The sequence below is a fragment of the Fusarium verticillioides genome, chromosome 7, assembly GCF_000149555.1.
Source record: "Fusarium verticillioides 7600 chromosome 7, whole genome shotgun sequence".
Taxonomy (NCBI): domain Eukaryota; kingdom Fungi; phylum Ascomycota; class Sordariomycetes; order Hypocreales; family Nectriaceae; genus Fusarium; species Fusarium verticillioides.
The window spans coordinates 555,919-582,563 of NC_031681.1; the positions used below are offsets into that span (position 1 = coordinate 555,919).

A 26,645-nucleotide genomic window follows, 5' to 3' on the forward strand; every position below is an offset into this window, starting at 1 on the left:
TCGGCGCTTTACCCCGCGTTTCGCCTCCCGTCACAGCCAAACTCGCACAACCCAAGGCAGAGAAATTCCAACGCTCGCCAACCCGTTTACCCTTTTCTACTTACTCTCTACACGTGCGTGCGTGCGTGCGTGTATGTAATGTACACCTGACATAGTCTCCTAGTGTGCAATCCTGACACTCTCATCTTTCAGTGCCAAGTCAACGACACCGGGGGTTATTCGTAACCACGTTTCAAGTCTATTTAACTGGTCGACGTCGGACGCGTCTCCCCTTTTTTTTCTTTCTTCACCGTTGAGCTTTTCCTCACTCCAAGCAAGGCATCGCCAGAAACCCTCGTTCAAAAACAGTGGATATCCCCTTGAGATATTGACAGCCAGACTATATAACGTTTTCATACCACCTCCCTATTTCAGCCACCTCTCTCATCTCCATGTCCGCGTCTCCACCCAGCGGCTCGTCCAAGCGACGGGTGCGCACAGAGGCTCAGATGAGCCAGAAGCGGCTGGCGGATCGCGTCAAGCACAGGGAGAACAGGCAGGAGCACAAGCAGCGCATGGAGCGCATGGAAGCAGACATTGCGCAGATCAGAAAGAACCTCGACACCGTTTCCGCGCAGCTCCGGACGCTCCCGCAGCTGAGCGCTGATCTGGTGGCTCTGCAGCAGAGATCTTCGCAGAAACCCCCTGGCGAGGCTTATGAGATGGACACGAGCGTTGAGACCCCGGACTTCCCCGCAGGCCGAAGAGCTGCTGCGCCGACGGCGGGTGGCGGTGGTGCTCCATGTGCGGCGGCAGACCATCACGACATCCCGCCTGCCGAGGTCCCGGAGGTAATGTCGAGTTTATTCCCCACCCCTTCGCACGTCGATTGCCGATGCGGAGTGCAGCATCACTCGCAGGCCGATTGTCTCGAGTATCGGAGTTTCGCGATTCTCTACGAGACCCATGCTGCTTTTCCCAAGGATCCGCTCCACGCTAGGTCCCTACCGAGGAACCCTGAGCTGCCCAACATGACGCTTCACTCTTACGGGGATAATGCAGTCACATGTTTTCTGACCTCGTTCCTCAAGGGTTTTGAGATGGCTAGCGTGGAGACTTTGTTTGGCGTGTATTTCTTTGCCTATCGTCTCATGAGAGTGAGTTCATCTTTACCTTGTTCTCTCCTGCATACTAATCCTTCACGTAGTGGCGCTTACATCCTGATCCTATGACTCTCAAGGATGTACCGCCGTGGCTGCTTCCTACCGAGGTTCAGAATACATATCCTCATCCTGTGAGCATCGATTACATCCCTTGGCCCGACCTGCGAGACTTTCTCTGTACGAATCCACGTATCAAGTCAAGGCATTCCGTCAAGATTTACCTCGAGTCTCTTCAACTGAAGTGGCCGCCAGGATGTCCCTTGATGGCTGTTGAAGGTGGTCAGGTTTGCGTAAGCCCCGAGTTTGAGGCCATTGCATGTGATCTCAATAATTGGGAGCTAGGGCCACCCTGGTTGGAGGCTTTTCCTCGTTTGGTTTCACTTGTGCATCCTTGAGTCTTGCCCATGTTTGGTCTGTATGTTGGGAAGATGAGAGCATTTAAGAGAGGTGATTGTTGTTTTGTCATAGATACCATAATCTACTCCGTACGTGGAAATGAAGCATAATTCCCGAAGTTGTTCCACGCCTCAAGAACAAGAAAAACAGAGGACCTCTAGGATTTGACAAAAAGACTTAGCGAAGCTCATTTCAACTCGGGAGTGTGTAGATTGGCCATGTTGCCACCTAGGGCAGAGGTCCCAAGCTTCTTTGCCTCCCCTAACCACGTTGCTGTACGTTTAATCTTCCCCAAAGCGCACTATTTTCCCTCACGTCGCTTGCGAGTGACTTCCATCAGCTTCTCTAATGCCTGTCGATCAGCTGCTTCAGTACGCGCGTACAAACCCCTGGCGTTCCTGGCACGTTATCATCAAAAAAGCAATTTGCCTTGCACTGATGCTCCCTTGTTGGCCTATACCACATCGAGGACCAGAATTTACTCCCGTAAGTCCAGTACCTCTTGTCCATACAGCCATTGGCTGGGCGAGCTGGATAGTATTCCAGGACATCTTGGACGCATATAGGTTCGAAAGTGAAGTTCCGCAACAACGGCAAATGTTGGTGGATGCGATCGAACATGTCTGACCATCGTAAGTCACTCAGGTACCAACCAGGCCGGAGTTCTCCAAAATGTGGCGCGTTGAGCATGGAATCGAGGTTTGGATCGTTTATTTCTTCGTAGCTGTCTGCCAGTTTCTTCCACCTGTCTAAGTTGACGCCCCAGTATTCAAACTCATGCTGGTGCACAACATAATGTGTCGCAATCCTGCAGTTGTAGAGCTGAAGATCAACAAGAGAAGACTGCTCAAGAACCCATTCAAACTGATCTTGTCGAAGAATAATATAGCTATCCAATATCAATCGTTTCAGACGTGGAAATGATAGATCCTTGCCATTGAATTCGACTGGGATAGCACCCCAGAACCAACCGCCAAGTGTCAGCTCAACCAGGGCAGAGTGGCCCACTTATATCTGGTGGATCGTGAATCACTGACACCCTTGTTGCCAATGGCTTTTACTGGTTATTCGATATTTTTTATTACGGAAGTGCGCTTGAGAATCTTCTATAATAAAACAACCAAGCAACTTCTACTTTCTACTCTTACTCCTAACGCAGGTATAGGCCTGCATACGCGCTACTAGGGAGGCCAGGAAATTTGTTGCATGGAGATTCTACGTGACAAAAAGACTTGGGTAAGATTAGTATATTTTCGCCGTGACTGGAATGAACTTCGGAAAGCATTTTCTTAGAAATCTGCAGCTGTACAAGTGTTAAGTCATGTGATTAATTCAGTAGTTAATTACCACTATTGTAATATAACAGACCATTTTAACTTTGCGGAAACCATTCTTTTGCAGCGCGCAAATAGAGTTGCGGAACCAGAGTTGCATTGCGTAAAATGGTGCAGCAGGGGTAACATTCTTAGAGATGATGCAGCAGGACGAAACTCAATTACATAAGGTTATTGTAATATCATTTACCAATCTTTTATTTTCATTAATCAACTACAAAGGAACACTCTTGAATTCTTTTGTAGCTTGGGATGCTGTATTTATGATTCCAGTGACTGTCAAAATGTTTAAGTCGTCTAAGCCAATTACAGACCAGAGCGGTGGAAGTGGATTGCGGGATAGTGGACAATAGATCATGATGCTGATGTGACGTTTCAACAATAAGAAGAACGAAGAGGTTTATAATCAAAAATGGAAGTCACTTAACAACTAGACAACATCTTTTTGTGTCTGGTGCCCTTGTTATGAGTGAGCTATCATCAGAGCTACCCGATCTTCAACGCTTAGACCCCCCACATCCCGAACAACAGAACCTCTCATTATTACAAAGCTCTTACTTTCCACTGCCAAGTCAGGATACGGAACATAATTCCACCGGGAAATATAGACCATTTGCATGAATCATTCCGCTAGAAGCCTCCGAACCGAGCACACGACATGCATCAAAGCTGCCAGATCCACAGTTGATCAGAATTCTCAACGATCGACATGAAATCTGGGGAAGCAAATGTGGAGAGAAGTCGGCACTCGCTGACAACAAGTCCCGATGCGGCATACAAAACTGCATCGGCCCTCGTGTTTATACTCGGCCTTTCGCCAAGTACAGCGCACCGATGCCCCGACTCGGCTGGACTAACACGAACTTGGCAACGCACGTCTCATCTGGAGATCTGAATCTGCTTACAGATAACCTCGTAATATTCCTCCACACGGTTATCCGACACTTGGCCAAGGCTAATGGAAACCTAGTTCCAGTTTGGTGATAATCAGTGCTTAGTATGCCAGGGTGGCTATGACTTTACAGCTACAGCTCGATCCTTGGCGAAAATAAGGAGTGTAATTAGTTCGTTGTGTTGGATATAAAAGGAAAGGGGAGAATTGCCGGAAAGGGCATTAGCTATTCTGCAGTCTTAATCGTAAACAACATGTCTCAATCGTTTCTTTCACAGCTTTGGAAGCAACTGCAGCCATCGAGACATAACAAAAGACTGTCGACTCAAGCTGCACCGAGTACGACAATTCTTTTGCAGAATGGCTTCGTCATACAGCATGATGAGCATGATTCTGTTCAAGTCGTTGAGAATACCGATATCTTGATAGTAGACGGTATTATCAAGGAAATCGGCAAGTCCACCAAACCTCCACCTCATGCTGAAGTTGTCGACTGCTCCAACAAGATAGTTAGCCCGGGGTTCATCAATACACATCACCACCTCTGGCAGACACAGCTCAAGGGTTATGGTACAGACAACTGCTGGTTGGACTACTTTTCAGATGGTCAGTACATATATAGCCGTTAAAAAAAGGTAGCTGACTTTTTAGATCTTTTGCAGGCTTTCAATTATACCCCTCAAGATATATACTGGGGCCAATTGGCAGGCTGTCTTGAAGCACTCGACGCCGGAACAACATACGTCCTCGACCACTGCCACGGCTGCAAATCTTCCGAACACGGTGGGTGCTTAAATCTAGCAACGCGAGATCATAACTAATACAGAGTAGCCGAGTCAGCTATATCTGCATTTTCAGACTCTGGTATCAGAGGAGTATTCGCTTACGGAGAAACGTTCCTAAATCTCCAGAAATGGGACGACAAATCATGTGTCCCGAATCCCATGTCTGTATCCGAACCATTCATCAAGCATGTCGAAGATTTAGCCCAAAGAGGTCCTTTTGGGAACGGCTGTGTCGACGTTGGTGTTTCATTTGATGGATATCATATGCCACAACAAGAAGTGGAAAAGTTATTCCATCGAGCGGTCAAAGCTGGTGTCAAGCTCATTACATCACACAGCGGCAACTTCGGTAAGCTGTTCATGACCAATTGTGTAGCCAATGGCTAACAAAATAGGATCCTCTGTACCAAAAGCTCTTGAGAAGTACTCTCTGTTCCCTGGCCCAGAAGACGACTACACTATTCTCATCTCTCACGGTAACTACATGGACGACCAAGACTTCGAGATCCTCAAGAAACACCACGCTCCGCTAGCATGCACACCTGCCACGGAAGCTCAAGGCTCAATGGGCTGGCACCTCCTGTTCGAACCAGGCCTCATCACCGCCCTGGGCGCAGACTGCCATTGCCTCACTTCCTCGTCACTCATGCAAGCAGCCAGGACCGCCCTTCTCTTCTCCCGGTTACAAAAGACACTTGAGCATAAAGAAAAAGGCAAAATGGTCGATAAATTCGATCAAACGAGTCATGACGTCTTTAACAAAGCGACCATTGAAGCTGCGAGGGCTGTTGGCATGGGAAATGAAATAGGGTCTATTGCCGTTGGTAAAAGGGCGGATGTTGTGATATTCTCCCGGGATCAATCGTTAGCATTTGGTGCGTCGGCGAGAGAGGAACCAATCGCTGCGATCGTCACGTACAGTGAGGCCCGCGATATCGAGGCTGTTTTGGTAAACGGTTGTTTCAGGAAACGTGATGGCAAGATGGTTCCTGTTGTGAAGGATGGAAAAGACATTGGAATTGATCGTGTCTTGACAGAGCTTGATCAGAGTCAGAGGGATATCAGGAAGAAGCGAGAGTCATGCAACACGGCCATATCGAAGGGTTTAGTTTGTAGCATCGTTAATCCTGGTCAGGCATAGGGTTATATCTGTTCTATTCTCAGTACACAGCTCTCTATGAGTATCTTGCATTTTCTAGCGTTGAAATCATGTGGTGGCGCTTGGTCATGACCAAAAACGCTACAGTGATGAGATGCGTAACAATGGGTTCAATAAAGCAAGTGTACTAAGCTAGCTAGCTTATTCCCGAGTCTCTGTTATACTAAAAGAGCGTTGATACTGTTATCATCCCTCAACTCATCCGTATGCGCAACGAGCATCAAGACCGAAATGTGACTAATCTGTCTGTCAGGGCAACCTAAAGGCACCACTGCTCACAAGTCTGCCCATCACCGATGCATCGAAACTTGCAGTTGTTGCCACACCAGCGGCAACTAGCATACTCACAAGCATAGCAGCTTCCATCACCAATGGTGTAGCGACCACCGAGATCAACACACTCTCTGCTCTGAATGCCAGCCTCGGCACGGGGCTTTGGCCGTCAACATCACATGTACATTGGGGAAAGGTGAGGAGGATTCGCAACTTCGCGGACTTCAAGAACGCCATCACGCTCGGAGATGTCAACAGCCATTCCATTAGGGGCGGGGTTGGCAAAGACACCGGAGATGGTGAGTGCCAGAGCGGCGACGTAAGATTGCTCCTTCTCCAGCACGACCACCAATGCTAAGGTACCTACCTCGCCTTCTTATTTTAGTGGTAATGGTCTGCTCAAACCTAACTCTTCTTCTTCATCATCATCATCACCATCAACATCAACCTCAGCCTCAACATCATAATTCAATCATGGATCCGTTAACGTAAGTTATCGAATCACCTAGTGGTTTCCCGCTAACAGATCGAAGAATAGCCCCCTTTCCGTACGTGGTCGGCAATAAACCAAAAGTACATTTGGTGGAAGGTTTCCACAATACATTTCATCCCACACGGAAATTCCTCATAATCTCTGTTCTCAATAACTTGCCTAGCACCGAATCGCATGTGATGCATGTCACTTTCTACAACGGTGAAAAATCCACAAAACAACATGGAGTTCTTAAGCTTTACGACCGGCGTTACGCTAGAAGCATTCGTGAAGTCAATAGCACAACCACAGCCGCTCCGTTCGAAGCAGATAATGCCTATCTTTCATTCGTGCGTCAAGGGAAAATGACCGTTTTTCGCTCCGCCTTGGAACATATCTACAAAACTGCGCCCGTCAGACCCTGTGCAAGCGACTTTCTTGACACCCAAATTTATGGCGGTTCCGAGGCTGATCGCGTGGCAAGATTTGAAGCCGCTACCTGGTACGAAAATAATAAGCACTTTAAGACCGAGTTAAAGGCATACAAACAGCTCGAACCCTTGCAAGGCAGTAAGATACCGCGCCTCCTCGCACATATCCGAATTCCGTATCCTACCATTTACGACCGACCTCAAGAAGACGGCGACGAACAATGGGACGAATTCTATTGTGTCCATGGCCTCCTTTTAGAATACATTCCTGGCCCCAAGCTCGGAAAGTGGCCTAAACCCAGCTTTGCCCCATACACTCTAAAGGCAGCGATACAAAGCACCATCGATTCGATCAATGCTATCAATGCATCGGGCGTTCTTGTCGAAAAATGCACCAACAACGTCATAATGAATGACAAGGACGACAATGATGACCAAATGCTAGTCGAAAGTCATAAACCCTTTATCGTCGATTTCGCCAAGGCTGTATTTTGTGACGACTTGTACGAGATTGAGATTACGCGGCTTCTACCAAGTGACTTGCTGGCCACAGAAGACCTCCACGCCCGTCTGAAACTCGCGTATTAGAAAAAGGCGAAGGAGATCGGCGTCCCTGGGTCATTGGCTGAGAGCTTCGCCAGGGACCTTGATGAGAGAGGCATAGACATAGACGAGTTGGGAGCGATACAGGTTTATGATTATCAGGCCTTGATGGACGAATGCAGTCTGCAGCTGCAGGACTGGTGGGTTTAATTAGCAAAGCATCCGTACTTTAGGTGATTGAGAGGCCTCTGGGAGCAAGGAAACACGAGACTTATGTTTAGAGTGATGAGATAAACTCTATAAAAGGTATCATAAACCCACTCTAAGTTTGTACTAAGTTGCCTAAGTCTTTTTATTAGTTACCTAGGTTTAAGATCCCAGGTTTTATTTCCTCCCCTAGAGAGGATGAAGTTGAGTTGCGAGGAATTGTGGCACAGACCTGTATCGCGAATCATGACTTCTAGTTATGACACCCTGTATGAGGATTCAGTCAGACTATCAAGTGAGGCCCGGCTGCTGGTGTTGAAGCACAGGGCAAAGTACCCCAAGGGTGTCTGACACAGGAACTTTACGAGACGGCCGATCGCCGATTGCACCGGTGCAGGACCTTTTTCTTATGCATAATCCTGGACTGAGCCAGTTGTACGTATGTATATTAGCAGGGATATCAGCCCTGTCGCTGTTTAGGTTACCTGCGGCCCGTAAGAGTATAATTCTTTGTAGGGATGGCGGAAGAGGGGGTTGCCGAGCGCTTATCTATTAGAATCTGATAGAGGGCAATTGTAATGATATATGCTTTAGAAAAGCACTATAATTGCAGGAGTTTATAGCTTAAAGTTTATAGTGAATAATTCTATAGATGGTTTGCTGTAATGCAACACTCCCATTAACGTGGCTCGGCTTACTAACTAATCAAAACTCCCTCAAGATAACAATGTCCTGCTCGTATCACAGTAATCAGATGTTGTTGGCTGCAGGATATCACATGTAACCATCGATGCTGACTTCCATGTGCGACCAACAGTCCTTAGTCAGAATGGGTAACAGGAAAGGGTCATGTCAGTCCTAATTTGCTCCGGGTACACTTTGTCCTTTGGCAATTCAAGCCAGGTCAATATGGTACCGAAGGCTTTGCCTAGAGGCATTCTGGTCATTGGCATTTGTTCCTTGCTTTGGTGGGCTCTCCGAACCCTTCAGGGCTCTTATGCTGTATTTGCCGAGTCGCTGCAGTCGATAGACCTTCTGAGCCCGACTCTTGATCATGACTGGAAGACTTCAGAGCTCTATGCCTTTAAGGCTACGCACGATCTCTGTTCTGCCCATGGCTACTCAGCTTTTGTTCCCAAAAGTCCCTCACGCGAACGAAAGATCTACGATATGCTCATGATAAACGACGAGCTGGATTTTCTCGAGATACGCCTCGATGCATTATACGACTACGTCGACTACTTCATCATCGCCGAGTCAGCCAAAACATTTCAAGCCAATTCGAAACCCCTTATCCTCAAAGACAACTGGGACAGATTCCGTCGCTATCATGACAAGGTAATGTATCACGAACTAACCTTCCCATCATCCTTCGATCCGCATCGTCCCTGGGACTACGAAGACCTTCAGCGAGATGCCCCCTTTGACCAAGTCATGCTCCATCTCGACGGGCCAAGAGCACCCAACAAAGGAGATGTTCTAGTCGTAGCCGACGTCGATGAAATACCCCGTCCACAAACCCTCCTCATCCTCCAATACTGCAACTTCCCCCGCCGGCTAACACTCTCCTCCAAATTCTACTACTACTCATTCCAATTCCTGCACGCCGGTCCGGAGTGGCAACACTCCCAAGCAACCTACTACCAAGGACACCAAACCCTCAAACCCACCAATCTTCGCAATGGAGATGGAGGCTTCCGTCCGTTACGCTTCCTCGAGAGGGGCGTGCTAAGTAACGCAGGATGGCATTGCAGCAGCTGTTTTCCGACTACAGATCAATTTCTCAACAAGATGGCGAGCTTTTCTCATCGGTGGATGAATCGTGAAGAATATAGAGATAAAGATAAGATCACTGCTGCAGTTAGAGAAGGCAAAGACCTCTGGGGCAGGGAACAGGATCAGTTTGTGAGGATTGAGAATAACAAAGACATGCCGCCACTGGTTCTTAGGCAGCCAAAGCGGTTCGGCTACATGATTAGTCGGGATGGGCTGTCAGCAGGCTTCGTAGACTACAGCGGAAATTAAAAAGATAATAGTCTATTCGACAAACAATGGTTGTCCGCAATACCCTTGTTGAAAGAAATACGTCTACTGACTGTGACTGCAAAGGGGATCGCACCCTGTACATCAGGTAAGTGCCTTAAGAGCCTTGAAGGCTTCAACACCTGCTTCCATACTCGATACAGCTTCATCCTCTCATTCGCCCGAAGTCTGAGTGTTTTGAGATGCCCCGCCCAGCGCCTGCAGCGTGATTCCCTTAATAATGGTCGGATAATCAGGAAGCGCACATTTCGAGAATTGAATAAAGAAGGCTTCAGCAATTGATTGAGGGTTCCTGTAAACCTTCACCATTTCCCAATATCCGACCTCCCTCTGCCAAGGGGGGTATTCTGTCGCCGCTAATAAGCCCCTTCTTTCACGAAGTGCCTTGATCCAAGCCTCGATCAAATCCTCTTTGAACAGAGCCTCAGCGAAATCGATGATATATGGCTCGTCGTTGCCATTCTCTATCCTGAATATAGCATTGTTATTGTAGCTTCTGAGAACAATGCCGAACCTGTTTATCTCATGAATCGCATCGACGGTTCGTTGAGCCAGGCCAGCCCACATGACGCGCAGCTCACCGGATTCTACGTGGACCATTCCGGGAAGTCGGAGTTCACTGAGTTTTCGGCAATCGTAGTATTGCAGAAGAATGCCAGGAACACATAGGAACTCTTCCTCTTCCGGGTTTGCCTTCCATCCTCTGTCGATAAAGGATAGTGGAATTCGTACATTTGCGTAAAGACGTGGTATCTTTGTGCCCTGTATACTTTGGAGCTGCGCGTATGCCCTTGACTCGGTCTTGTGGCGCCGGTCGAACTCGAACCAGACACCCGCTTCGAATCTTTCCCGGACAAAATACGGGAAATCGGCATTCTCACGATCGTAAGAGACGTAATCAATCGCGTCTTGAGGGTCATAAGTCTTCTAGGCTTGCTGCAACGTTGGAATAAAGTCGCGCATGCTCCCATGACGCACCCATGACCGATATTCCCTCTCTGCTAGCAACGAAGGGGCTGCGAACTTGCGAAGACGCCCAGGGTGAGTCCGGTCGTAAAGCTTCAGCACTGCTATTTCAGTGATTCCCTGATTGTTGAATCGGACGAGCTTCACAGGCGATGTGGTGTCAGGAAAGGTATGCAGAACCTCGACCCACAGGGTATCGCCTGCGGATGGAATCTTGCCGTCAAAACAATGTTCAATACCCAGTTTGATATGACTCTCGTTAACATATGTTGGGACCCAGTTTTCTCTTCATGCAGAGGGTCTGTCAGCAGGAAGCTCTCGAGTGGTTCGATAACTTACATTGGCTGAGCCATGATGGAAATGTTGGTATGTGTGGGGTGCTGGTGATGATGATGAAGAGTGTGTGGTGATGAAGAGTGTGTGATGATGATGATTATGATGGTGAAGAAGAAGAGTGAAGTTTGTCAAGCCAGTGCAACTGAAATAAGAAGGGGAGAGGTCAGTCTGCTGCTTCAGTAAGAAGGAGCAATCTTCATTATTGGAAGCCACGATCCTGGCTAGAGGAGGAAATAAATCTTGGCATCTTGATCCTAAATAATAAAAAGATGAAATAAGTTAATATGCATTAGGATAAGTTCAGGATACCCTTTACTTAAGTTTATTTCAACACCTCGTATTAAGATCTGATATTTTTTTGCTCCCTGAGGCCTTGCTCTTGGTGCAGCCAGAACCTTCTCTTTTTGCAGAGCTGCAAAGATCCCAGCCGATCAAAAGGAAGGTAACACTTGACATGGATTTATGGCTACAGTGGAGAGAAAGAACCGCAAATATTGATTCAGGTCGCATCGAGACTAAGTAGAGGACATGACCGAAACAACAACGGAAGGACACTCCAAAGTATGATCGTCGTCATCTCAAGATAATGTAACTTCTGTGACAAGGCTTCATGCAAAACGACTGAGTTGGAAATTCTCCAGTATAGGATCCGTCTCCCCAGTGAGTATCTGCCTGCTCAACAACTGCCCCACAAGAGCTCCATTCGTAACCCCAGAATGCATCACAGCAACACTAAGTCCATCCAGTCCCGTCTCTCCAAGAATCGGCAGTCCATCTTCAGGCAATACTCTATGGCCAATAGTATAGTGACTGAACTCAAGCTCATCGCCACCTACAACTGACGTCTGAAGCTTGGTGAAGAGTTCACGTGCTGTCTTTTCGGGATCGTCGCCTAGGTCTCCACCCGCGTAGCTTGAGCCGAAAAGCAAGGCTCCTTCGAGGGTTTGACGGATGTGTAATTCGGGAGCGTTTATTACGCCGTTGATAAGCTTTTTCGGGGTGGGTTTTGTGTTGACGAGAAGACCAGCTGTGCTTTTCAGTGGGAGGGGGATGTTTTGCGATGCGAGGAGGGAGACGCTTCCTAGACCTGCGGCTACGACGACATGGTCTGCTGGAATGGTTTCTCCGGATGAGAGAGTAACACCACTAATGTGACCGTTCTTCTTAGTGAGCCCTGCTACTTTGGTCTCGAGGACTTTGGCGCCGTTATCTTTTGCGAGGTTGATCAGTAACTCAGCCGCGTTTTCAGGTTCCAGAGCTCCCTCCTGATCATAACCAAGACCCCATTCCGGAAGCTTCGTCTCTTCAATATGGGGTTCTCTCTTCGATATCTCCGTCTTATCAACACGGATAACATCATACCCCCAGGCAGTCAGGTTCTTTTGCTCCTCCTCAAGTTCTTCAGGCGGTTTATCCCAGCTCGTAGTACCTCCCCAATGGATAGGTAAGTTCTCAACAGCTTTCTCAATCTCCCTCCAATGCTCGAGAGACCGAAGTCGAAAGTCGTAGTAAAACTTCTTATCCGACGAAGCAGCGTTAAGCCAAGCGAATGAGTTGGGAGTAGCTACTCCTCCGATATCTTCCGCGATGATGGTCACGTTTGTCTCGGAGGAGAGATGCCAAGCGATCGAGGCACCCACGATACCGCCACCGATCACGACGACATTGGAGTTTGCGACGCTCATATTGGACGCTTGAGGCTTTCTATCCTCATTTTGAGAGACATGGCGACCGTCGGACATGTTGAATTTATATGTCTCTATATCTCAACGTCGTATCAACCCCGCCTTTGCCGGACGTTCTTCTTGAGCCCGAAGTTCAGATATGATGTGCTTCGGCTCCAAGAGGGTAATGCTGCATAAATTATGGAAACAACCCAGTTATGTAAAGCAATCTTCTTGAAAAGGAAGTGATCGTTATTGAGTGATCAAAATCTCTGATAACGTGCGATAGATCTCAAGGTCCATCCGAGCTATTCTGATTGGTTGATCAAGTCCTCCATTTTAGGTAACCCGACGATGCACTTTAAGCAATCCTCAACATCGTCCACCAATCATTAAAGACAAACAAACGCCGTATCTGGAAATCTCCTTCCTTTTTCCAAGGCATTAATATCATCTTACATGCCTCGTGGCTTGTTTGAGGCCTTTAAACCAAGGAAAACCACGTAATCATGCTGCATGTCTGTGATTGGGGTTACACAGTTGTCGTAAATTTACCAATCATGTCTTTTTCTTTTCCAGCTGCGATGGCCAAGCCAGCCATCTCACATGCCCGATAGCAAAAGCAAAATGGGATTAAGATGAAGTTATTTTTTTTTTTCATAATCCCGACTAGTTCTGTTTGTTTGTTGTTGTTTAGACCTTGAGCAGATCAGTATGGCTTCACCATTCCTCGAAAGGGGCCTTGTATGGCTTCCGTACTTTATTGCTAGTCTCTTTACCTGGTTAATTGTCTCCTCTATTGTCTCTTGGTATCGTCTTCGGCATATCCCGGGTCCTTTTGCCGGCAAATTTTCATATTTATGGGTAGCTTATATCACCATCACCGGAACACAGCATGATCACTTGGTCAATCTCAATCGACGCTATGGACCCATCGTCAGAGTCGGTCCAAACGAGGTCCTGGTCGATGACCCAGACTTGGTTCGAAGAGTCTCCAGCACTAAGAATACATATACCAAAGGAAACTGGTATCTCGGCGGCAAATTCAATCCATATCACGACCCCATGTTCCAGATAACAGACCCAGCCCAACACGATCGCCTCAAGTCGAAGCTATCTCCTGCTTACAGCGGACGCGACGCTCCCAGTCTCGAAGCCGTAGTCAACAGACAGGTTGGTAATTTAATTCAGCTAATCAAGGAGAAATACATCTCTACCCAAGGAGATTTTCGTCCGATGGGAGGGAACCAGAGTATCACATCTTTTTACACTAGATGTTATATCGAATCTATCACTTGGTCGAGAATTCGGGTATCTCAAAGCTGACTCTGATTTCCACGGGATCGTCAAAGCGCTCAATGAGCATATATTGATCATGACGCTTGCGACAGATATTCCATGGCTGAGGAATTTAATATTTTCGCCCATGTTTCTGAAGCTGTTTGGGCCCACTGAGAATGACACCAAGGGAATTGGCCCGCTAATGAAAGTCGCCAATACCATTGTTCGTGACCGATATGCTCCTGAAGCCGATGATCAGCGCGATATGCTGGTGAGTCATTACTTAGGCGTGCCGAAATTATATGCTAACTTGTCAAAGGGCTCATTTAAGAGACATGGTTTGAGACTAGAGGAGTGTCAGGCTGAATCTCTGTTCATGTTTTTAGCAGGATCAGAGACTACTGCCTCTGTGATGCGGGTTATTCTTCTCTACGTTATTGCTTCGCCTCACATATATCAGCGCCTTAAACAAGAGATGGCGGAAGCAATATCCCAAGGTCGAGCTTCGAGCCCAATCACAGATGTCGACTCTCGACAATTACCTTATCTCCAGGTGAGTCCACCCTTGGACCCAACTTTATTTGCGTGAGCACGCTAATATTGTTCAAAGGGAGTAATCTACGAGGGCATCCGAATCCGTCCAGCTACAACAGGCATGTTCTTCAAAGACGTCCCAGCCGGTGGAGAAACGATGCATGGAAAATACATCCCACCTGGCACGTCAATCGGCATCAACGCTTCTGCCTTGTTACGCTCCGAAGCGCTCTTCGGCCCTGATCCTGAAGTCTTCCGACCCGAGAGATACCTTGAAGTCGATAAAGAGACTAGTGCTCAGATGAAGCGGGATGTTGAGATTGTCTTTGGGTATGGGCGGTGGATGTGCGCTGGAAAGCCTATAGCGTTTATGGAGCTGAACAAAGTTATCTTTGAGGTATGTGTCCGAATTTCTGCTGTGGCTAGAGTTTACTGACACGTTGCTAGCTTCTTCGGGTCTTTGATTTTCAGCTCGTTGAGCCTGGAGTGGCGATGAAGTCGGAGAGCTATATGGTATTCCACGACGAAAGGCTGGTACTGAGGGTCACGGAGACAGTCCATGAACAGGGGTAGTCTCGGTATTGCAAACACTGTATCTCTATTTGGTCCAAGAAGCTCCAAACCTGTAGTGTAAATAGGTATGCTCCACCAATGGTACATCAACTGAAATTTGACCCTGCCTCATGGCGAGAACCCAAGGGATAAGGCCAGTGTTCAGGGCAACAGACAAGTGCAAGCTGTTTTCCATTTTGAAATGCGTTGAGAAAGTCCCCGAGCTGGAATGAAAACTTAAGAACTTGATCCAAGGGGTGAAGAGATTTGAGTAAATTAGTAAAAGGTTTGAGGACTCTTTAATCCCTTTGTTTCAATACATTTCTTTGAAATTCAAAGTATGTTCTCTCACTTCTTTATGCTTCGTAGCTATTAGAGGCTGTGCCATTATCATAACGGATGAGTAGCTAAGCTTACTACAATCCAACAAAAGGAATCCCAGATGTAAATATCCTTCCATCAAGTCCTTCCCTCATAGAAGACAGCACTCAAGTCTCCGACTCCTTCTTAGAAACCTTCTGCAGCATCGCATGAATAGCCGGTGGATGGGCCCCGATAACCTCATGCTGCTTGACCCCGTCCTCGAAAACCATCAATGTTGGCGTTACTCTAATGCCCTGATCTTCAGAGACCTCGGACACATTGTCTATATCGACCGAGCAGAAGAACACGTGTTCATTCTCGGCATTCTTTGACAGTCTGTTGCATCATGTAAATAAGAATGTGCTCGAAAGACGGGGTGGCTTACCTGTCAATCGTGGGTTTGATGACACGGCAGGGGCCGACCCAGGTAGCCCAAAACTCAACAAAGACCAGTGAGTGGTTTTCAAGAGTTATTGGTCAGTCATCACGGTATTGATGTCTAAGTTGTGGGCTTGAAGTGTTATTTATAGTTGAGATTTGTGGCTGTGAGCTTATTCCAGCAGAGAGAACCTAGAGTGGTTTTCAAGAGCTTCTTTGAACTCTTCATGGCTGTGTTTGTCTTAATAAATGGGGGTTACAAGGGAGGATGGGGTCGTGCTAACGAATGAATCTCATGCACTACCATCTTGACTCTCTAAAGAATAAATGCAATAAAAGTCTTGATGGCAGAACTTTTTCGATGACTTGTCCGATTAGCTTGGTGGGGTTTCAGAAGATGGATCACAGGCGGTTATATAGTTCGAGGCTGGGGACGTGTGTAACTGCTTGTCTTGCAGGGATACGCCATGGCTATACCACAGCTTATACAGAGTTCCGTTTGATCCACGATTGCAACACCTCGGCAGATATTGGCCGACTATCCCAAGTGCTCACTGTGGTAGTACAAGAGCCCGAGCATCACCAGAGTTCTCGGCATTTGATGTCCCTTCGCACATGTGCATCCGTGGTTGGAACGACTTCACCAAGACTGAAATGAGTAGGGAAATAACATTTCATGAAGCGCAGGACCTTTGTGTTGCTGAGGTACAAACTCTCCAATATCCACTCAAGTCTAGGCATAAACATGCCCCTCCGCCCATGGTCGAATTCCCAGTGGACATCTAGCTCTTGTACTCGTTGACAAGCTTCTCCAACTTGGAAGGGTCCGCTCCCACAACCTCATCAGCCTTGTCACCGTCCTTGAAGAGGATAAAGGTAGGCATCGCTCGGATGCCGTACTCTTGAGACACATCCTCAGCCTCGTCAACGTTGACCTTGATAAAGTGGATAGAGTCAGTGGTTTCTGACATCCTGGTGTAAGGAGTAAGCTAAGTTGTATATATGCACTTTTGTGGCGGGACTTACTTCTCCACGACGGGGCTGATGAATCGGCATGGTCCGCACCATGGGGCCCAGAAGTCTGCGAGGACTACTGTGTTTTTCTCAAGGGTATCCCTGAACTCGGCGAGGCTGTATAATATTTAGCTTGCTTACGACCATAGTGGGATTATGTAGCCTACTTCTTGACTTCGTGGACTGTCATTTTGAGATATTTTCAATGATGTTGGCTGGATATGGGGCTTCAAGGGTCTGAGAACCTCGAGGTTTACAGGCATTATATACTGTGCCAATGTTCCCCTCACGTCAGGACGCGTCATAGTCTGATTGGCTCAATCGAGGCTTGGCTAGTCGTGCATATTCCGTGTCTCCGTTGCCTTGGATTCAGAGACATTTTTCAAAACTAGACGAATCATTTTCCTCTTCTGATTATTGTGGCGTCCCGACGTGGTCAGATTTGCAGAGCAACATCAGCGAGTTCCCCGCAGCCGAATTGCTAGGGAGACCAATTGACACGACGATTGATTGAAATGTTGAGGCATTTAGTTATGACGTCTTAATTTGGAGCTATTTTGCAGCTGATCGGCTAGGTAGTGGCGGAAAGTTTATCTAAGATCTTTAGCGTGGGCCCTGCGGAGTCTAGGCGGAGGGTTTCGAGTTTCATCAGTCAGCTGTTTACTGAGCAAGATTGCTAATCCAGACTATAAGAGTGTTGCTCATTGCCAGTCGGTGTATAGAATAATGTGCGTACCAACCTTAGCTTGGATGTGTTCTTATCTGGGGTTCAGACTTTCAACTAAACCCCTACACATAGGCGGCTCAGTTGATGTGCAGGATGTATCGATTCTATCATGCTAAGCCCTTATCACGTCACTGGGCATGCCGTGTCTCACATGCATAACATTATCTCAGCATGCTAACAAATCACGAGGTAAGCCTCATCGACCGTGGTATGGATCTCTCATTCGTTGTCAGCTTGAGTGGCCTCAACAGGCCTTCTCGGAGGATTGCGAGATAATTGTCTGATGCCTGGCCAGTATCAGTAAGACGGCTTACAAGCTCCTATTGGCGATACCCGGTTTGAGTGATTACTCATCAAAGCTGAAGCATATGCCGTTCTGTTTACTGATCAATCCTACATGCTCATGACTCTCGTATGTCGCCGTTACTTCAACTCACCCAAAAGTATCAGGCTGGCGGAGTTTATACCATGATCCGGATTGTCGATCAGAGGAATTCTGAGAAACATATAGAATTTCGCAGTTATGATCATAAACTTGTAGTATAAACATTAAAACCCGCTTACAGTCGGCCGAGCTTAAACCAATCATTGGAACTCCATACAACGACTCAAGCCTCCCTCTCTCACACGACCCCTAAGGAAACTTATTCCAGCAAGATGAATCAGCACCAGTCGCACCAGCGCCCTGGCATCTACCCCTCCAGTCACAGTTATCAAAGCTCGAGGCACCACCACCAAAGGTCTTGACGTTGCACTGCTTGTACTGAGTATTCGCGCCGTATTCTCGCGTGTTGGGCTCCATTCCGCCCTTGTAGTGGTCGCACACGGCTTGAGTGGCGCCGTTGTTGGGAACGCCGTTGCTGTCGTAGCAATGGCAGCTTTCGTACCTGGCGCACGCGGAAGCGAATGCCGAGAGGGTGAAGAGACCGAGGATTGAGACCTTCATTTCGATGGAGAGTATTGCGTTCTGGGGGAGTTAGGCTTTTGCTGAAGGCTCTGAGGATTGGGTATGTACCTTGATTGTTGGTTTTGGAGGCGGTGGCTTGATGATTGTGATATTGAGAGTTGTGAGTGATGGCTCTCTACTTGAAGAGACCTCGACACCTATTTATACCTAAGTTCAGAGCTTAATAATTCCTCTTCTCAGTGCTCAACTCCATAAATCATCGATCTCATCATCTCCGGTAATTTTCAACCGCCGTAACTACTCCTGACCTGCCAGGACTCCAGAGTCTCATGGGAAGAATACGAGGTATCCTGATCCTTCAACTTCTCACAGTGATGCCAAGAAACATCGCCAAGTCTCAATTTCCTACAATCACACATAGTTTCATACGTTTATGATTAGTAAATCGGAGCTTAGTTTCTTGGCGAATCAGGGGTCGAACTACTTCTACAACTGCCGAAAACTCTGCACTCGTCTATTCGCAGAAAACCCCATAAAACTCGCGAGCTTAAATACTAGCGGTCAAAATAAGGTTCTGCATATACTGATATGTGACCGGTTCCGCATTTTCTCGCTTGGGGAGTTGGCCGATGATCCGAATATCCCCATCAACTAGAGGTCATGACTCGCGATACAGGTCTGTACCACTCATCAGGCCATGTGTACTCGCTTGCTGTGATTGAGGGACGCGCTCCAATCGGAATTGTCCCTCGAAGACATACATCTAAGTTAAGAATGGCCTGGAATTAGTTTAGGAAGTTGAGTTCACGCATGTTATGAATATTATGCCAGCATAAGCAGGATAACTAATTCCATGTTCGTTCCCTTCGATCTCCGACATTGTATATACATCTAAATCTTGGGAGGTTCAGATAACCGAACTCGGCATTCTCTTGATAGGCCAGTTTGTCCTCTTGCTTGGCCATGAATGGATAGCTCATGGTCCCGGCCCCCCTTGTGGCAAAGCATCTGCGTTGACCACGCTACAGAAATACTGCTTCAATCTGTACAATGAACTACTTCCATAGGACGAACCAACTCCATAGTAAGAAGCTCAGTAAATCTATAGAAAGACTTCAACTTTCTCGATGAACAGACCAACCCAGAGATTCAGATGTTCCACCTTTGCACAAGTGATGGCATCCGCTGTCTCATGTTACACACAAAGTCTACTCCACGCTGACTCAATTTATGCTCTATAGGAAAGAGTTTAATAGCCTGAACGCGTGGTGGTTGAAGGATATTATGTACCCTTCACTTTGCCCACTTTCAACTCTGTATTAGGTTTCTCTGTCCCCATAATTTGGATAGATTGGCTTTCACGACATGCACTTTCACAAGATTGGCTGGATCACGACGAGCCTCCTGAGGATCCCGAGAAGACTCTTGTGGACCGTCACCCGGTGGCCAGCGCCTTGCTCGTCAATACTACCAACCTGATGTCTTGGAGTCCTGAAAGTTGGTCCAACCAAACTTATTACCTGTTATCTCCTTTGCAGAACCATTTCTCGGCTCCTACTAGGCCTCCAAATTGTCCTTTGATACTTTGCCAACATTGCAAGTCGTCAGAGCTGTGGCATCAACGTAAATACCATCCGCCCAACAGTCCCTCTGCCCTGAAAATGTCAAATTATATCAAGAACAACTTTCAGCGCCGGGCCAGCACAAGTCTCTTAGACAAAAGGGAAATTATCAAGGTTCCGCGGCAATCATAAAAATTACAGTGACTTTAGGGACCAGAAAGGCCAGGCCGCTTGTCAAACCTAGCCAGTCACTGTGGTGGGGAGTGCCTATTGAGCTGGATCAGAAATTGCCCTTCAGGGTCCTGCAGATAGGACAGCGTAGTGACTGATTCTTGGAGCATATGAAATGGCGAGCTTCTTCTGACTCAATGGTTACAGCTCCAATAGGAATTCATTCACATCTATCTTGCGTAGGCCATTTCTCTCCGTTAGGAAGTTGACGCGGTACAGGGCAACGACCGCGCTATTCCTTCAACTCGACAGCACATATCGTCTTGCCAGTAACGCCGCAATGCAAGGAAGTAAGAACTAGTGATGTTTTACAATAGAGACCATTTCTAGAACAATTTACTAAAGAGTCAATCATACGGTGTTTATATAACGGTAGCAATCATACACTAGCGGGTAACGGAGGCAACTCGGGAATAAGTGGCCGTCCATCGGCTCCGATCCCGTCTCCACCCCGATCCGCTGAGCCGCAACTCTTTTACGTTATAGAGACAGGGATATTTCTGGCTTGAAGATATAGAGAGTGGGCTTATTAGACTTGGGAGTAACGTAATGAGATAGATCTTGATTGATCGCCGAATCAATTCGTTGATCAAGTTGCATGAGGCTTTTGATAAACGAAAATCTGGATATCGGCTTCTGGTTGTAAGAGTTTGACCTCGGTTTAGACAGTGGCGAATTAGTCGAACCACTCGGCTTTACTCATCGAATGTCTGTAAAAGATCTCTGTTTCTGTTTCTGGTGAATCAAAGATGCCTTTGATAGACACTGCACACATAGTATGTTCTCTTTACTTATCTCGATAGATTCGACTGTCTGTATTACAGTTTTGTATACAGTTTTCTCCAACTTTTCAATGTGGAGTCACTAGACCTCCAAATCTTTTGGAGTAGATGCCCTCATTATCAATACAAACCACTTCCCCATGGAGATTTACGTAAATAACCAATTCAATATCTGGAGTAGTAACTCATACTCCCCCCTCAGATCGTGGAGAGTCCTCCCACGATTTAATGAAAATTTTGCATCCAGAGTCATGACCATGCCATGTGTGGGCCTAATAGCGTTGTTACTATGGAGCCCTCTCATCTTTTTTATAATGGGGCCATTTAGCAAGAACTTTTTTTCTTCTCTCTTCCTCACTCTCTTCTTTCTTTTAGGTAATTCCTTGAATTTGGTCATCATGGCTGTTGAAAAAGTCATATCCGATTCTCCCGTCGTTGGAGAAAAAGGCGTCATGGCTGATGAAAACGCCCCTACGAAGGAAAGCTTCACTGCAACAGGTGAAGAATATGAGCAGGATGATTTCATGACGAGAACAGGGTTGAACGCTAAATCGTTTACGAGGAAGCATTATGGACTTGGGCTTGTGGAATTGGATCGCAAGATGAAGCCGAGACATCTCCAGATGGTTGCTATTGGAGGATCGATCGGTGCTGGGTTCTTTGTTGGATCTGGTTCGGCGTTGAGTAAAGGTGTAAGTGAGCCCTTCACTCAATCGAACACTGACTAATGGTTCCAGGGCCCTGCTACGTTGTTCATTGACTTCTTCCTCGTTGGAGTCATGGTCTTTAACGTTGTGTACGCAATGGGTGAACTAGCAGTTATGTATCCCATCTCTGGTGGTTTCTACACATATGCAGCACGTTTCATCGACCCATCTTTTGGTTTTGCCATGGCCTGGAATTACACTCTTCAATGGGCTGCTACACTTCCTCTCGAACTTACAGTCTGCGCTATTACGATTCAGTACTGGTCCCCTGACATTTCTCCCGGAGTCTGGATCGCCGTGTTTCTCGCTGCTATCACCATCCTCAACATGTTCGGCACGCTGGGATACGCTGAGGAGGAATTCTGGGCTGCGTGCTTCAAACTCACGTCCATTTCTATCTTTATGATCATCGCGCTGGTGTTGGTTTGTGGTGGGGGTCCGTCGAGTGGGAGCTATGATACGTATCAGGGTTTTAAGCTGTGGCATGATCCTGGTGCTTTCAAGAACGGATTTAAAGGATTTTGCTCTGTTTTCGTAACTGCTGCGTTTTCTTTTGCGGGTTCGGAACTCGTGGGTTTGGCAGCAGCTGAGTCTCGAAATCCTACTGCTTCGGTTCCTGCGGCTATCAAGCAGGTCTTTTGGAGAATCTGCTTGTTTTACATTGTTGCGCTGTTGTTCGTTGGATTGCTGATCAGCTGCAATGATCCAAATCTTCTCAGCTCGAGCTCTTACTCCAACAGCGCAGCTTCGCCATTCGTCCTTGTCGGAAAGTATTCCGGTCTCAAGGGTCTCGATCACTACATGAACGCCGTTATCCTCTCATCAGTCTTATCTCTCGGCATCGCATCCGTATACGGCGGATCACGCACACTTCTTGCGCTCGCACAGCAGGGTTTTGCGCCAAAGATATTTACTTGGGTTGATCGAGCGGGTCGACCTCTGCCGTCTGTTGGATTCATCATTGCTTTTGGATGTCTTGCGTTTTTGAACCTTGATGCAGCTGGTCCTGTTATTTTCGACTGGCTTTTGGCCTTATCAGGACTAGCTATGCTTGTTTGCTGGGGATCGATCTGTCTTGCGCATATTCGATTTAGAGCGGCGTGGAAGTATAACGGACATACACTCGACGAAATCCCGTTCAAGGCTATTGGCGGCGTTTGGGGATCATGGCTGGGTTTAATATTTGTTGTTGTCATTCTCATTGCTCAGGTGAGTCTCAAATCTTCATTCTTCAGAACATCAGCTCACACTTCACAGTTCTACGTGGCCATCGTCGCCCCGGTTGGCGAGTCGGGAATGGGTACTGTTGAAGACTTCTTTATGCAGTATCTTGGACTCCCTATTGTGCTAGCTTTCTGGGCTGGAGGATATCTCTGGAAGAGGACAAGCTGGATCAGTATTGAGAAGATTGATATTGATACGGGCCGCCGTGAACATGATTGGGAGGCTATCAATGCTTGGAGGGCAGAGCTTGCTACGTTTCCCTGGTGGAAGCGATTGAGGTATACTTTGTTCTAGTTTGAAACGTCCGATGGATATAGACATGGATATAAAGTTTAGAGTTTAGAGTTTATGACTATGAGAATATTTTGTCATAGAGATTCCGGTTTTCATCCCCATTTTTGAAACCTTGTAAATATTGGAGCAATTATCCAAGACATACAATATCCCCTAGTCTGGGTTATCGATTTACCGGGAGTCAATTGTCCGTTTGTCCGTTTTGCTGTGTTCACTCTCATTACTCTGATCCGGTCTCTTTGTTGTGTGGATGATAGTCCACCTTAACTCATCACGCGCCTCGCACGAAAGTGTCATTTGTTCATAAACACAGCAAACTGTTCACACCATCATGTTTGCTCACACTTCTGAATCAATGCCTTCTAAAGCTAGATATATCTGCCTAATCTGCCCATGGCTTTTGCGCAAGACCTTTCCTACAATTGAACGAGACTGAGACGACCCGAAATTATCTGAGCCGTTCAGCGAAATCACACTCCAACAACATTCAGAAATCTCATAGAGCTTTGAAAGCAAGCTAATATGGACATTGACCCGAACAGCCCAGGCTCAGGCCCAGGTTCACGGTCACAAGCTGACTTCCCCTTCGACTCACTAGTCGACACATTCCCCTTCCTAACCGACCAAGCCCATCGCGCACTAAACATCCAGCTCGACTTCTTCCGCAACTTGAGCACCATGGACCTCCCTATTCCACAAGACGCCAACGCAAAAGAAAAGCTAAAAGTAATCCTTGCCAAAGCGGAACTCGTCAATGAAATCGTGAAAAGTTTGACTGAGAGCTCTGAACTTCTTATGCAGCTGAAGAACATAGAATATGACGAGGTCATCGCTGTAAGAAAAGCGGAAGTTAGCAGTACGATTACTGAGACTAGCGTTAATATTAAGAGGGTCATCGCTATGCAGACAGAGGAGGTTAGGATAGGATTGGGGCAACAGGGGGCGGCAGAAGTCCAGGAACAACAAAGACTTGTAGAACAGGAAATGTTCATGCAACAAAGGAACGTCGGGCTAATGGGAGCTTCAGAATCCCCTGAATCACGGATCCCATATGTTCAGCCGCAAGTTCATCAGCAGAGTCATGCGCCACAACAAAACAATATAGCAGATCATATTCCAGGGCTTCGCCATGCTTCTGTACCACCAGCCGGACCTCAGGGATACAATCCAGTACCACTAAACAACCCAGGTCCAGTACAATCTCAGGCTCCAGCTCACCCTCAGCCTCCTGTCCTAGGCCCGGCACCAGGTTATGCCCATCTCCCAACACTCAATCAAGCCCCGACATATCCTCACAATCCAGTACATGCCCAATTCCCAGTACATCCCCTCCCCCAACAAGTACCCTTACAAAGACAAGACAGCGTATACGCCGAATCAAGCACCACAAGCTCTGACGACTCTGAGATTCGAATGATGCTGGCTAGAGAGCTGAAGAAACAAAAGAAAAAAGACAGAGCTGCAAAGAGAATGGCAAAGATGAAGAGGGAGCGGGAAAGGGGGGACTTTTGTAAGCGCTGTGGACGCTGTTGATAACAATATACCTGTAACTATAGAGGATACGCATAATTGAATATGATAGGCCGTTTTGGATATCTCATTCCTCAGCGTGAGAGTTGCTGGATCTTACGTGCTGCTCACGCCGCTAGGATCTAGTATACAAACCATTGAGAGGACAAGAGAAAACTTAGTATCTCGTTTGTCAACGACAACCAGGCTTAGTCAAGTTTAGCATAGACTCAGTCGAGTTTAGTGTCTTTTGAACAAGTCTGCTTCATCACGTTAATTGGTAAGTCGAAGTCGAAGTCTTCTTGCAAATAACCTCATAAGTCTGCTACAACTACTTCGTATCAAACCACTCCTCCATCCCTCTCATATATAAGTGTCTCCCATGTCGAGAATTTCCGAAAGACCACAGGGTCTGTCGGTGTCCGTTACATGCCGCAGTTTTCGGTCACATGCGCGTCTCCAAAGTTCAGCGAGCTCACTGCCCTGCTTCTTAGTAGGCTTGATTTCTTCCTCAAGGATCTGGAACATTTTGTTTGGATTGACATAGCCCGAGTATTTGAGCCACTGTCTCGCCATGAGCCCAACCTGATGGAAGTTTCCAACCATCTTTGGGAACAGCTTCTTTGACAAGAGTGCTGCTATATCCATCTTCATCATTGAATCCTAGCACCTGATATGGTATATGTTTGCGTTTGGGTCAGCTCCTCCGCCCGAAGAAACCTGGGGCCATTTTATCCTGATCAAGTATCGCTTATGGTCCCCATGGAGCACATTGACTGCTGCGCTGCGGTATAAACAGACACGATCGGCCTTGCAGCTTCCCTGTCCTCGGAGCCTAGCTGGCACTAGCTGAACCAGCTGCTCACGATCCTTTTCGGGAACCTTTTCCAGAGTGAGGAGGAGAGCTCTCCCATATTGTTCAAGGGGGTCCAGAGGGATCGGGACATTTTTTGGCTCACGTGAAGGACCAGAAACGCCTTGGTTCGGAATGCCTTGCTCGTCTTGTCCGTGCTCGATGCCCGGCGGCAGATCCTGCTCTTCAGTGCTCTGCTGTGAAATTCGAGTGTGCGTCGATTTGGATATGTCGCGTACGGGCCTAGGCGTAGGTCGGAATGATGGACTCGGATACCGTGGTGGAGTTGAAGGGCGTTCTGTACGGGCCGAAGGCCCTGGCATGTCTAAATCCGGATCCCATGATTGAAGAGGTGAACTGCTGTCTGAGCGCGCCTCTCTAGCTAAGGGTGTCTTGACAGGAGTTGTAATAGAGTGTTGCTCAGGCTGAAGACGTTTGGCCGGGGGACTATTCTCAAGTTCTTCTGGTTCTCCTTTGGCACGCTTGCGTTTCTGAGAATCGCCATGTTCTGGTCTAGGACCAGCCTCCGCCTCCCAAAATCGCTCTGGGAGAGGGTTGGCGGTGATGGAGTCTTGTGGTTCTGAAGATTCTGAGGAACCTGAAGATCCTGAAGATCCTGAAGATCTTGGAGGTCCTGAGGGGGGAGGTACGGTGCTGAAAGGGTTGGGATCGTATGATATATCCTCATCGTTAAACTCGCACATGGTGTTTTGATATGATACGGTATAGTCTTGATGGATTATGATGATGATGGATGAAGAGTACAAGTTTTGAGAGTACAAATTGGCTCTGGGGATGCCCTTTCATGAGTGCCTACCTTACCTTAAGGTACCTTACCAAGTATAGGTAACTTGGTTATGAGGGAAGGCACTTGATGGAAGGAAGTTGCAAGTCCATAGAGTGCATGTCCAAGGAAGGTAGGTAAGTTGCCAAGTGTAAGGCAGGCGAGAACCTAACTTGGGGCGTTATCTTAAGTGATGAAGAGACTTGGTGAATCTTAAGATATCTTAGTAAAGCTTCAGATCATTTTGTTCTAGTATCCCAATCTCATATTGCAAGTTATCTTGCTTCCCAAGGTCGAAGT

At 47.2% G+C, this 26,645-nt stretch overlaps 12 protein-coding genes across 15 annotated transcripts; 7 read left to right on the plus strand and 5 right to left on the minus strand.

Moving 5' to 3' along the window:
* The first annotated feature begins 75 nt into the window (after positions 1–75).
* FVEG_06707 (hypothetical protein) lies at positions 76–1,707 on the plus strand. Its single transcript, XM_018895107.1, has 2 exons — positions 76–1,136; positions 1,187–1,707. The coding sequence occupies exons 1-2, from the start codon at positions 432–434 to the stop codon at positions 1,535–1,537; spliced, it is 1,056 nt and encodes a 351-aa protein (XP_018752318.1). The 5' UTR covers positions 76–431; the 3' UTR covers positions 1,538–1,707.
* Positions 1,708–3,473: 1,766 nt separating this feature from the next.
* FVEG_06708 (hypothetical protein) lies at positions 3,474–5,690 on the plus strand (the record flags this gene model as incomplete). The annotated part of the gene is made up of 5 exons (XM_018895108.1): positions 3,474–3,787; positions 3,843–4,370; positions 4,416–4,547; positions 4,596–4,898; positions 4,945–5,690. Exons 2-5 carry the CDS (start codon positions 4,019–4,021, stop codon positions 5,688–5,690), a joined length of 1,533 nt encoding a protein of 510 aa, XP_018752319.1. The 5' UTR covers positions 3,474–3,787; positions 3,843–4,018.
* Positions 5,691–6,455: 765 nt separating this feature from the next.
* FVEG_06709 (hypothetical protein) lies at positions 6,456–7,472 on the plus strand (the record flags this gene model as incomplete). The annotated part of the gene is made up of 2 exons (XM_018895109.1): positions 6,456–6,469; positions 6,638–7,472. The coding sequence occupies 2 exons, from the start codon at positions 6,456–6,458 to the stop codon at positions 7,470–7,472; spliced, it is 849 nt and encodes a 282-aa protein (XP_018752320.1).
* A 1,071-nt stretch (positions 7,473–8,543) lies between these two features.
* On the plus strand, positions 8,544–9,659 carry FVEG_06710 (hypothetical protein; the record flags this gene model as incomplete). Its single annotated transcript, XM_018895110.1, has 1 exon — positions 8,544–9,659. The coding sequence occupies one exon, from the start codon at positions 8,544–8,546 to the stop codon at positions 9,657–9,659; it is 1,116 nt and encodes a 371-aa protein (XP_018752321.1).
* Positions 9,660–9,830: 171 nt separating this feature from the next.
* On the minus strand, positions 9,831–10,659 carry FVEG_06711 (hypothetical protein; the record flags this gene model as incomplete). The annotated part of the gene is made up of 2 exons (XM_018895111.1): positions 9,831–10,585; positions 10,656–10,659. 2 exons carry the CDS (start codon positions 10,657–10,659, stop codon positions 9,831–9,833), a joined length of 759 nt encoding a protein of 252 aa, XP_018752322.1.
* Positions 10,660–11,427: 768 nt separating this feature from the next.
* FVEG_06712 (hypothetical protein) lies at positions 11,428–12,889 on the minus strand. Its single transcript, XM_018895112.1, has one exon. It carries the CDS (start codon positions 12,719–12,721, stop codon positions 11,588–11,590), a length of 1,134 nt encoding a protein of 377 aa, XP_018752323.1. The 5' UTR covers positions 12,722–12,889; the 3' UTR covers positions 11,428–11,587.
* Positions 12,890–13,357: 468 nt separating this feature from the next.
* On the plus strand, positions 13,358–15,031 carry FVEG_06713 (hypothetical protein; the record flags this gene model as incomplete). The annotated part of the gene is made up of 5 exons (XM_018895113.1): positions 13,358–13,816; positions 13,866–14,195; positions 14,244–14,477; positions 14,535–14,855; positions 14,906–15,031. The coding sequence occupies 5 exons, from the start codon at positions 13,358–13,360 to the stop codon at positions 15,029–15,031; spliced, it is 1,470 nt and encodes a 489-aa protein (XP_018752324.1).
* Positions 15,032–15,295: 264 nt separating this feature from the next.
* On the minus strand, positions 15,296–17,146 carry FVEG_06714 (thioredoxin). 3 transcript variants are annotated; one of them, XM_018895116.1, is made up of 5 exons: positions 16,933–17,146; positions 16,778–16,882; positions 16,036–16,723; positions 15,759–15,982; positions 15,296–15,709 (listed from the first exon to the last, which is right to left on the minus strand). In XM_018895116.1, the coding sequence occupies exons 1-3, from the start codon at positions 16,953–16,955 to the stop codon at positions 16,534–16,536; spliced, it is 318 nt and encodes a 105-aa protein (XP_018752327.1). In that variant the 5' UTR covers positions 16,956–17,146; the 3' UTR covers positions 15,296–15,709; positions 15,759–15,982; positions 16,036–16,533. The 3 variants fall into 3 exon arrangements, with proteins under 3 accessions (XP_018752327.1, XP_018752326.1, XP_018752325.1); XM_018895115.1 differs by having other exon boundaries at positions 15,759–16,723; XM_018895114.1 differs by having other exon boundaries at positions 15,296–16,723.
* Positions 17,147–18,018: 872 nt separating this feature from the next.
* Positions 18,019–18,438, minus strand: FVEG_06715 (hypothetical protein; the record flags this gene model as incomplete). The annotated part of the gene is made up of 1 exon (XM_018895117.1): positions 18,019–18,438. One exon carries the CDS (start codon positions 18,436–18,438, stop codon positions 18,127–18,129), a length of 312 nt encoding a protein of 103 aa, XP_018752328.1. The 3' UTR covers positions 18,019–18,126.
* A 2,893-nt stretch (positions 18,439–21,331) lies between these two features.
* Positions 21,332–23,363, plus strand: FVEG_06716 (amino-acid permease inda1). Of its 2 annotated transcripts, XM_018895118.1 has the most exons (3): positions 21,332–21,666; positions 21,712–22,890; positions 22,939–23,363. In XM_018895118.1, the coding sequence occupies exons 1-3, from the start codon at positions 21,373–21,375 to the stop codon at positions 23,197–23,199; spliced, it is 1,734 nt and encodes a 577-aa protein (XP_018752329.1). In that variant the 5' UTR covers positions 21,332–21,372; the 3' UTR covers positions 23,200–23,363. The 2 variants fall into 2 exon arrangements, with proteins under 2 accessions (XP_018752329.1, XP_018752330.1); XM_018895119.1 differs by having other exon boundaries at positions 21,332–22,890.
* A 358-nt stretch (positions 23,364–23,721) lies between these two features.
* On the plus strand, positions 23,722–24,732 carry FVEG_15928 (hypothetical protein; the record flags this gene model as incomplete). The annotated part of the gene is made up of 1 exon (XM_018905160.1): positions 23,722–24,732. The coding sequence occupies one exon, from the start codon at positions 23,722–23,724 to the stop codon at positions 24,730–24,732; it is 1,011 nt and encodes a 336-aa protein (XP_018752331.1).
* Positions 24,733–25,071: 339 nt separating this feature from the next.
* FVEG_06717 (hypothetical protein) lies at positions 25,072–26,265 on the minus strand (the record flags this gene model as incomplete). The annotated part of the gene is made up of 2 exons (XM_018895120.1): positions 25,072–25,371; positions 25,480–26,265. 2 exons carry the CDS (start codon positions 26,263–26,265, stop codon positions 25,072–25,074), a joined length of 1,086 nt encoding a protein of 361 aa, XP_018752332.1.
* Positions 26,266–26,645: the final 380 nt, after the last annotated feature.